General features: G+C 39.3%; 1 protein-coding gene across 1 annotated transcript in view; it reads right to left on the bottom strand.

Moving 5' to 3' along the window:
• The window catches only part of LOC118331198 (glycerophosphodiester phosphodiesterase domain-containing protein 5-like), a 13,633-nt gene extending 3,634 nt beyond the window's left edge, over positions 1 to 9,999 (bottom strand). The window contains exons 1-11 of the mRNA XM_035665990.1: positions 9,895 to 9,999; positions 8,675 to 8,899; positions 7,968 to 8,071; positions 7,366 to 7,459; positions 6,206 to 6,265; positions 5,783 to 5,881; positions 5,600 to 5,693; positions 4,792 to 4,937; positions 2,912 to 2,994; positions 1,869 to 2,019; positions 844 to 1,068 (exon numbers count right to left, since the gene is read on the bottom strand). Coding sequence (XP_035521883.1) covers positions 844 to 1,068; positions 1,869 to 2,019; positions 2,912 to 2,994; positions 4,792 to 4,937; positions 5,600 to 5,693; positions 5,783 to 5,881; positions 6,206 to 6,265; positions 7,366 to 7,459; positions 7,968 to 8,071; positions 8,675 to 8,848 — 1,230 coding nt within the window. The 5' untranslated portion in view covers positions 8,849 to 8,899; positions 9,895 to 9,999. The remainder of the gene's footprint in view (positions 1 to 843; positions 1,069 to 1,868; positions 2,020 to 2,911; positions 2,995 to 4,791; positions 4,938 to 5,599; positions 5,694 to 5,782; positions 5,882 to 6,205; positions 6,266 to 7,365; positions 7,460 to 7,967; positions 8,072 to 8,674; positions 8,900 to 9,894) is intronic.
• Positions 10,000 to 11,069: the final 1,070 nt, after the last annotated feature.

Here is an 11,069-nt window from a genome sequence, read left to right on the forward strand (position 1 = left end):
TGAGACACAGGTAATCCACACACTTTGTGGTCCAACCATAGATGTTTGAACCAGAGTCAGACCTTGAGCAAGAAGAAGTTATCGAAGAAGTTGTTTAATGTAGATTACAACAGGACGTTTCTGAAGGGTGAGTTATGAGCTTTATTTTACTTTGTTTCTTTAAAATGTTTATGTTTGTACGTCGGGTAAATACGCTGACCGCTGTTTGTGTAACTCTGCTTATAAAAATCTAGATTTAAGTGGCATGCTATTCCCGTTACACGAGTACATTTCACGAGTCTGCAATGTTTTTTTGTTGTCTCCCAGTGATTGAAGCAATGAAAAGTTATTAATTGAAGTTTTACAGTATTCAGTTTATGTTAAAACTGAATACATTAGTTTATGCTGCAGTATAATAACCTGAGTTTAGTTCTGTTTAACAGGACGAAAACCTTGTAGTGATTTTAACTCTGCGTCCTCTGGATTGTCTCAGCAATTTATTCACCAATCAGCAGTAGGTTTTCTGTAATTGTGGAGAAATAAATCATACAGGTTTGGTTTCTCTCACATATGTTCTCAGCACCGTCCCAAGAAACAAAACAGGAAGTAAAGCCAACAGAGAAAGTACTGTTTGTAGAAATAAAGTGTGTTATACTTCCAGCAGTGACCTCGTCTTTAATGGGAAGATATCTGACCTCACTGTGAAACACAATATACTCATATATACATTTATGAAAGAACATCTGAACAACGTTACACTTAAAACACATTGAAAACATGAGGGCAATTCCTAACACCAAATTTTTCAAAATAAAAGTCTGTTTTAATCCATACAGAATTATCTACGTACTCCGACAGCCTCACCTGCGAGGAGTGAATGGAGGACTCGTTCTGGATGACCTCCAGCGTGCGTTGGATCCAGGTATCTCTGTAAGGGTGACCTCTGGGTGGACGGTAGAGGTCAAAGATCACCAGTTTGTCTTTCTGAGCTGCCAGCTGGAGGAAGGCCCGCAGGCTGCACACAGGCTGTTTTCCTGCCCGCAGTCGGTCGTCCGCTCCCAGAGAGCCGGCTGTACCGAACGGGTTGTGCTGGAAGGGACGATCATCGATACCTAATTAATACTGTGACATAACTCGCTGCCCAATATGTTCCTGATGTTGTAACACGGTTGTTGTGATGAGGAAGTCGCCTGTTTCCATTGGTTTAACTGCCACATGTACACACAGCTACTAATGTATTGATAATGATCAATACTTTAACTGTTTATCTGTAATATGAGATCATGTGTGAGCAGGTGAGCAGCTCAACTCGCAGTGCGTCACCACACTTAGGTTCTCACATGTGAAGTCTGGTTGTTTGTCTGATGTTTATGTTTTAACTTGTAAACTGTACAGAAGCAACAAATTACTGCACATGTGATTCACCTCCGTCTCTCTGGGACCGTTTCTACTCGACGCAGCTTCTGATGAGTAAAGTATTTACATGTGAGTCACAATTTGCTCTTTTCCTGTTTAATTTAAAGGCACATTTCACCAATTTTACCCTCCATCTAAGGTCAGTTTGCTCATCGCAGGGAGAACTAATCTTTCGTGCTGCAACTAAAGCTCATTATTGATGTGTTGGATAGTTATTTTCTTTTTAAATGGTGAAGTTGGAGCCTTAAAATAGCTTCTTTTGTCAAAACTCAACATTATAATGTGAACTGAGAAGCTGGAACTAGGGCATGTTTAAACAACTAAAAGATTGATCGACTAATCAATTAACTATTTCTGCTCTACTGCAAGTTGTATAATGTCTTCTGTGTCCCGGAGAGGCAGACCAAAATAAACTACGACAACCACTGCAGTACGTTATATAACTCAATAAGCGTACACAATGTGTGACTCACCGAGAGGAACCAGGCTCCGGCGTTCAGGCTCTCCAGCTCGGCCCAGGTGAACATGGCCGCCGGGGTGTCGGTCCGGTTGGGGAAGACCTCGTGGATGTTGGTGGTTCGTTGCAGCGTGTGGTCATGCATCAGGAAGGGAACCCCGTCAGAGCTACGACCATTAAAACAACAACAGCAGTGACGAGTGCGGCCAATAAGTCAGAGAAAGTTTATAAAAAGCATCCTGGCAGCGCCGGCTGGTCGATCCACCAGTTTGGACCTCGACTGTTGGAGGGATTGATGTGAAATGTAGCACCAATAATTAATCTTCCCCTCAGGATGAATTAGAATAATGATTAATTAACCTTTCATCCAGCATTCAACCTGTCCCACACTTTTTATAAAATACAAAAAGGAATAAACTAATGTTGTTTAAACAGATTGTAGAGCCAAAGGTTCAGTTCTTATATCTTATAGAAAACAATCAGCATGATAACAGTGTTACGCAGTAACAGAGACGGTTCCAAGAATGTGCATCAATCTTAAAAAGGACCATTGTGTACGTACACCCTCGCCTTGACCTCCCGTTCCAAGAGTGTAGGAGAAACTATGGTGGCTACAAAACTCGCCAAATGCCCCGTTTAGAGCCAGTGTTTGTCCACAACAACTGTTATTTTCAGAGGATTTTACACTAATTAAAACTGTGATTATTATATTTAATTTCTGCCAACAGATCCTCCTAAATGTTTCACACTGGACCCTTTAAATGTGTGTTAAACTGCACATCTGCACACCACTTATTCTAACTAATAAACACAATCATATGGAAAAGTTCCTTTTGATTAACAGTTTGTTTGGCTCGTCCTATAGACAACCAGAACAGTATCGATCAATGACAATAAACATATCAGGTTTTTACTAATAAGGCCTCCATAGATTTTACATTATTTGTCTCCCTGGTGTTTATTTTTATATCAATCTTTATTCTTTTTGTATGTTTTACATGTTCTTGTTTTTATTGCGTTAAATACATGTTTGTTTCTTGCAGTGAGCTGCGGACTGACCTAACAGTGACGTCCGTCTCCAGACCTTCACTTCCTGCTTCCACCGCCTTCTCAAATGACATCAGCGTGTTTTCTGGAGCGAGCTGCAAATACACACAATGACCATAAATAACAGAGCGTCAGTTCATTCACACGGTGGCGCAGCAACATGCAGCTGTGGTCAGTACGTGTAAACATTGTGCCAGTACAGTTTACAGTGTGCACAGCTGAAGCAGAGGCGTCGTCTCCGAGCTCCAAACAACTGGGACAAGAAGGATGTGAGCTGGTTCCTGTGTCCAAACACCCGTTCCCCACAGTGCACCAGAACATGTTGAGTGTCAGACTGGTTTGAATGGGTTTTTCTGTTTATATCTAAACTTAAAAACATTCTATATAACAGGAAACTGCTCCGGCAGGTCGTTTCGCTGGTATGAAAAGAGTCAGAGTGGCAAATTCTTTTTCCTTCAACATCTGCAGCAAACTGCTGTGGATTGTTTTATCAGTCTGTGGTTACCAGTGTCCTCTTCTACACTGTGGTGTGCTGGGGGGGCAGCTTATCCAAGAAGACACCTCCAGACTGGATAAACTGATCAGGCGGGCCGGCTCTGTGGTCGGCATGAAGCTGGACTCACTGGTGACGGTGGCAGAGAGGAGGACACTGGACAAACTGCTGGACATTTTGACAATGCCAGCCACCCCCTGCACACGTCATCAGCAACCAGAGGAGCCTGTTCAGTAGCCACTCACTGTCACTGTGCCAATAACTGTGCAATAATAATCTACTCATACATACCTGGACACTTCTCTTACTTATTTTTTTTCTTTCTTACTTATTTTTTTGTGCAATAACTTGATCCACCACTAAGTGCAATAATTTAATTTAATTTAACTGCTAATTTCTACTTAATGTCATTTATCCCCACTTATCGACCTGTATAACAACACAATGCCATATACTGTCCTATATATTGATTTATCTATATTTATGCTCAATACAGTTCTCTACACTTATCTTATTTGTGACGGCCCTAGGGATGGCATGACATATTTGATTTCATTTTCTGTGAATTTTATCTTATTTTATTTTTATTCTTATCTCTACTTTCTATATCTAGCAAAGAGTTTATTGTTTATATTGTTTATCTTGTACTGTGTTTTTTTATACCTCTTTATTTTTCTACAACTGTTTTGTAAGCTGCTGGAAATTCAATTTCCTTGCGGGGAGTCATCCCAAAAGGATCAATAAAGATAAGTCTAAGTCTAAATATCTGTTTATTAAACTGAATTAACAACTATTTTTTCCAAGCAAAAATGCGAAATATTCACCAGCTTCAGCTTCTGAAATATTAAAATTTGCTGCTTTTCTTGTCATATTTAACAGTAAATTAAAAATCTCTACCTTTTAGACTGTTGACCAATCAAGCTGAAGACATCAATGTGGGCTCTGTCACATTCATTCAATTTTTCCACAATTACTCCAGAACAGAGTTTAAATCTGCTACGTCCTCTTAACCATTATTATTATCTATTGCACTGGTTCCTTAAGGGACCCTTTTATATCATTTATTAAACTGAATAAGTGACATATTTTATGGATATTTAATATTATATTCAAAAACCCAAACAGTGAACTCAGTAATTGCAAGAACTTTGAGTAAAACAAGTGATCTGGATGAATTTTGAGCAGATTATTTCCAGTTTAGGAAACTTTTTATACCTTTCTCTGTCTGTATTATGTATTTTTATGATGTTAAACAATCATTGAGACTTAATCTGTTTCTTTTTATGACAAATTCTGTGTTTTCTTGTCCCTGACGATTGGTCATTGTGCTGTAAGTGAACCTCACAACCCACCACGAAGCTTCAGCGACCCAAGCTTGTTATTTTTAACCGCTGCTCACCATGGGTGCTCCTCTGTGGCCGATGAGGGCCGGTGCGGGCCCCAGGGTGCCGTCCTCTTTGATACAAGGAGAATACAAACCGAGGGGCACCAAGTAGAGGGCAGACAGGATGGTCAGGTACACCCCCATGATCAGCCCCCGCCTTACTGAAAACACAAACAACACTGACTCATAGTTACACTGCAAATTTACTTATTTACATCTTTTTATTAAAAAAAAATCAAGTGACATTATGGCTTTTATTTCAAGATATTATTGTTTTAAAGTACAAAGGCCATTATAAAACTGCCCCACTGCCGACGTCTTCGTCAGTATTGTTGAACATAGACGAACACAAAATCACATTTACTCATATTTGTTTGGTTTTTGTGTTGTTTCTTTCTCCTTTTTTGCTTTTTGTTCACTGTATAACGGGGAAACATTTTCATAAATAAAAATTAAAAAATAAAGATAATATTTGCTTTCAGAATTATCCTCAACAGGTTAAATGTTTTAAAAAGTGGAACAGGTTCATTATTTTTTCAATTCTTATGGGAATCATTTGGTATTTTGAGAAATGTGTTAAAAAGAAAGAAAAAATAGAGATTTTTACATGTTTTTTTGTACATTAAATTAGTGAATTTTAAAAGGTGCTGGTCGTGGATTTTGTTACCTTTGGACAGAGCCCCAGGCTAGCTGTTTCCCCCTGTTTCCAGTCTTTGTGCTAAGCTAAGCTAACTGCCCGCTGGCCCCAGCTTTTCTATTTAGCATCCAGATTTGAATACATTTTTATTCAAATCCACTGCGTGACACAAACCGTGCACCTCACCTCTGCTGTTCATGCGAAAGAAATGCAAAGCTATCGGCCAGGCCAGCGCCGTCACCAGCAACACTCCACCCACGTGTAAATAAGGCGCCGTGACCTGATCAGGACACAAAAACAAAACCAGGTGTGAGGCGCGGATCCGCACCAAGGACAGACCGACAGGAAGAAGAGGAGGAGGAGAGTCACCTGGAAGGAAAGTAGTAAAGTCGTCCATTCTTTACTCCACAGGTCGGATAAGACGGCGGTGGCTGCGATGGAGAACGTCAGACTCACCAGGATCCCGATCTGACAACAAGGAAACACGTCATCCACCTGATTAGTGTCAATTAGTGGTTTGAGATTGTTGCTTTGCCTTTGGGGAACAAAAGACTGAAAACCACTGGAACAGAGTACGCTGTGACATTTTGTGTAATGCCTTCAATCAGTCTTTGAACACAGCAATCTACATGTGGATAATCTGGTGTTCGTGGCAGAGCAATCTACCAAAAACAAAGCTGCTGTAATCTCTTAAAAACACAGAACTCAAGCTGTCTGTAACAGTCTGAACTGTAAATAAACACACTGATTCTGCAGTCTGTATAAAAACTGGATGCGGCAGAGAGCGGTTACCTTGTGACTCCAGTGTAAATAAAGCTTCTGGCCCTCTGACAACAAACACACAGCCAGCAGCTGCACAGAAGAACAACACACATTAAATCTAACACTGAAATACATAAAGACATACGACGTAAAACGATTATCGAACAAGATACTCAGCAATTTTTTGACAATAGGATCGTTTTTTTAAAATCCAATTGCAGATAAAACATTTTAAACAATAGATTAATTCATTCATTCATTTTAAATTGTGCTACTCTGTCTCTGATCTCAATCTGAGATAACGTTGAAAGGTTCTTGAAGCATTTAATTAAACATATACTTAAAGTATGCAGAAAAGTAAAAGTACTACAGTGTAAAAATACTCTGTTACAAGTAATCAAAATCTTGTACAGTATTAGGATCAAAGTGCACTTAAAAGTACCAAAATTAAACATGCAAAATAGCCTATTTCAGACTATATATTATAACTTCATCAATAATTATAATAGAATAATATGCGTTCATCACTTTAATGTTTTTACTGCAACTGTATATTGGTTCCAATATCGGTTATAGGTTTCCTTGATTACCAGTAATCCCGATCCCAGTATCGTGTTTCTTGTTCAGACATTTTGGGATTTTTGGGGCGTTCTTGCTCAGAGTTAAGATGAGGAAATCATGTCTGTGCACCGATTCTTGAGGCTATTATCTTAGCTTAGCATAAAGACTGGAAGCAGGGGGAAACAGATAGCCTGGTTCTGAATTAAGTTTAATAAAAATACACCTACAACACCTCTATAGCTCACTAATTAACACATTATATGTCGTTTATCTATCCTCACGATGGTCGTATGACTCCAGGATGTTGCTGCTCCTGTAATGTAATGCAACCCATCGCAACTGTTCCGTCAGAAAGTCGACTTTTATTCAGGTTTTATCGAGACTGTACTAAATTACATGTTTTAGTATTAAGGTCACTTAAGTTTGTAAATTAAGAGGACAAAACATTAGAAACATTTCTTAATATAACTCAGCTATCAAAACATCACTTGAATAAAACATTACCAAATCACACCTGGCTGCAACAAACTGACACTATTTGAAGAAGCAAACCTTGATATTAAGTCTTATATTAAGTCTTTAAATGTGAGGATTTGTATCAGAACGGTTCTGTAGTCCAATAGCCCCACCATGAGTACAGTGACGTAGGTGAAGAAGCCTGCAGCGATGACCAGCAGCACCACAGACCACGGAAACCAGAAGCCCAGATTCCCGAAGTTAAACCTGTGGACGCCACACAAGAGCCGAGTAGAAATACAGAGAAACACACATTGAAATTCAGATCACTCATGCATGATTCATACCTCAATAATAGCCTATTTTTATGCATGATCCATAAAGATACAGGAGGATAGAAAATGTATAAAAATAACCTATTGGTACTATTTCACAAATCGTGTTTTCAGAGGAGCTCGTGTCTAATTAAAGGAGTCAAGATTCCCCTGTAGTTCAAACCCTGGACCCCCACTAAGAGCTCCATATTTGCTAAGTTTTAAATCATCTCAATTTTGCCTTTCTACATGTCGATTATTCCTAAATTAACCAAAAAGCTCATCTAAGGTCAGAGAGTATTCTACCACAGAGAGACTGAACAGAGAGTGGGGTGAACAGGGGGTTAAAAGGAGGACCAGGGAGCTCATTATTTGCTCTGAGAACCAACAGCGGGTCATTACAGCTGTATTTATGCGTGCAGCACTTACATTATATAAACTGTAAGTATGACTCAACCCACCAGTCAAAGTCATTGTAGTCGTTCTTCGCTTGCCCCCAGAAGTAGAGAAACACCAGCGTTAGGCAGAAAGCCGCCACGAGCAGAGCAAAGCTGACACCTTCCAACTGTCGGCAGCGAGGGGGAAGACAAGAAACACAAGTTGCTTTAAAAACTGCCCTTTAATACGTTTACTGCCTTGTATCTGGGAGCTGAAGACTGATCTTTGCCCTCTGTAGAGAGAGAGGAATTCAAACAGTAAAGCTCTTTAGTGGCTGTGATTGTAAAACCGCTCTGGTCTCACTGTGGGTTCATTCCAGCTCACTGCGTGATGTGCATTAGTGGAGCAGATGGCAGTGATTCGTCTTTAAATACCAGAACAAAATGTATTCATCCAATTTTATGCTTCCATTTCTCAAACCAGCAGTTTTAGAGCCCGGTGCAATTACTGAGACGCTGTTTGACTAATGTTTGGAGCCATTTAAGGAATACATGCAACCACACAAACTTTTTACGGGAAAGGGTTTCCTCTAATCGGAAGTTTCTGGGTTCGATCCCCGGTTGCTCCTTGAGCAAGATGCTGAACCTCAAATTGCTCCTGATGATGTGCATCTGTGTTAAATGTAGCATGAAGTCTACTCTGAGACTAGTAAGGCGCTTTAAAGCAGATTGAGATAACAAGGAATGGAAAATGTAGATGTAAGACACCGACTGAGCTCTCTTTGTCTCACCGTGTTGCAGCAGCAGTCTCCCGGCTGAGCCCGGCTCTTCTCGTAGCGCCGCCACTTGCAGCCGTACAGACCGGACAGACACGACACCAAAGGCCGGTGCTCGTAGCGCCGAAGCACTCTGGCTCGAAGACCTCGCAGCCGGCCGAACTGCAGCTGGGACAACGTGGACGCCATTGGCTCACACACGCTCTGACGCACCTTTCATCCTGGTTCACACACACACACCTGAAACATAATACACAGAGTTTACAGAGACATTATGATGCTTTATGCTTTCTATTGGATTTCTGTGCAGACTTGAAACATAACCCACATAAAACAACATAACACATAAAACAACACTCTTGGATTTCTCAACAATAACCAGCCTCAGCAGGGAATCAGTTTGTGTTGGAGCTCTTGTGCAACTCAGTTATCTTAGAACTAAAGGACAGTTCAGCTGTAATCCCCCCTTGAATTATGGAAGTCTGTGTGGGTTGAAATTACACTTTAATTGCAATTAACTTACAAATATTTGTGCATACACATAGTATAACACTTTAATAAAGTATAAACAGACTGGTTATATATTCAAACGCATAATAACTGGTTTCTAGAATCTGTAAACTACTGGAGTTTGTATTTATTTATGCGGTAATTTCTTGTATTACCAGTATGTGTTTGCTACCTGACATGACTGATGTGAAATATTATAAACTTGTGATTTAAACAAGAAAGTCTAGTAGCAACAGTACCAGACATACATTATTAATGTGTAACAGGAGTTTTTGCAACCTGAGAAAAACAAAGCTACCAGCTGTGCTGCAATAAAAAGGTGCTCTTGGATAAAACCAGACTCTATTCAATAATCTTACAATTTAATGTTTCACAACATAATTGAATATTAACAATGCTGTTAAAAAAACAAGTTTAATCCAACTGGAATCGCAATTTAATCTGGTGTTCATGTGATGTATGAGAGCCGAATTAAAGCCTGTGTCCTAATAATTCATAAAAACTGTTAATCCTGTACAAACATCGATCCGCCTTTTCCAGCAAGCACAATAATTTAAAAAAGACGGATTTTTATAATTCAGCCTGGTGACACAGTCCACACAGAAGAAAGAAAGGCACCTATTGAGACCCGGTTAGAGCTCCAACATGAAGCTGATAATCACCTAAAACACATCGATGTGAAAAAGGCAGGTTGAGTATGGTCAGGTTCGGTTCGGTTATGTTACCTCCAAGTCACCCAACAGGTCGGTTCCTCCTCCAGATGAGCGGTGGATCAGAAGCCGCAGTGCGCAGTTCTTCCTCGGTTACCCGATGTGGAGCAGGTCGCCTCGGAGGATGAGGTTGTGTCAAGTTACCCGTTGTTACTTACACGGTACCGAAAGTAAAATGCTTTGCCTTTCAAAATACAACTTTTTTTTATTTTTTTATTGAGCATTTATACATTTCGGATCGCATAACATTAAATAAGTTTAATTGGAATGGCTATAAAAGCATTTTAGATAGTGTAGCTATCCTGTGTGCTTTATTATACTTGTGTGATTGAACCATGTCTGTCCGTTTCCACCTTAAAGAATTAAATTAAAATGTTATTTAAAAAGAAAGCTACATTTGTTGTTAATTAATGGTAACTAAACTTGTGTCCCAGAGTGCCAAATATACAAATATAAATATTAATATTCACACAATTTCTTTGGAAATGTAAAATTTAACCTAAATTCACTAAAAATACAACAAAAGTTGCTTTATTTTGAAAATCCTCATGGAAGTTAGTATATTGTAAATTCTGTGCTGCTTTACAGAAGTTCCTGTTGATGCCCCGGACCTCTGTATCCCCGACTGCCACCTGTTGCCACAGTGATGCAAACACACCGTTACATCAGGTGAGTTCACAGGTGAGGATGACACTTCTCTTTAACTTTATTATCAAAACCTTTAATGTTATTTTACATTTGCAGGCAAGAATTAAAAACACACACAGGTCGCAAAAACACACTGATGTTAATGAGCAGCAATATAAAGTCAAGCAATAAAACAATACCTGTGATAAAATATGAATAATAATAAAATAAATAAATATATACTAGAAATAAAGAGGCAGATCAAGCCAAAAATCACTTTTAGAGGTGAAATGAGATCAGTAAAGGAAGGAAAAACTGGTATATTTAGTCATAATTAACTAATAAGAATCATATTTTAAAGAAAAACAGTGACTTTTCATCCAGAATTTATTAATTTTAACCACATTTATAGAAAGAACAGAAAGAAAATACTTCCAGCTAACTCTGGCCAGCAGGCTATAAAGACATAAAAAAGAATTTCACATGTCGCAGCAAAACTCAATATTGACTGACGTTGCCATGGAAACGGCAAAATATATCGGAGGAAGCCAACACCGAGTGGG

Source organism: Morone saxatilis, unplaced genomic scaffold (genome assembly GCF_004916995.1).
Source record: "Morone saxatilis isolate NCDOM2014 unplaced genomic scaffold, NCSU_SB_2.0 Contig20, whole genome shotgun sequence".
NCBI lineage: Eukaryota > Metazoa > Chordata > Actinopteri > Moronidae > Morone > Morone saxatilis.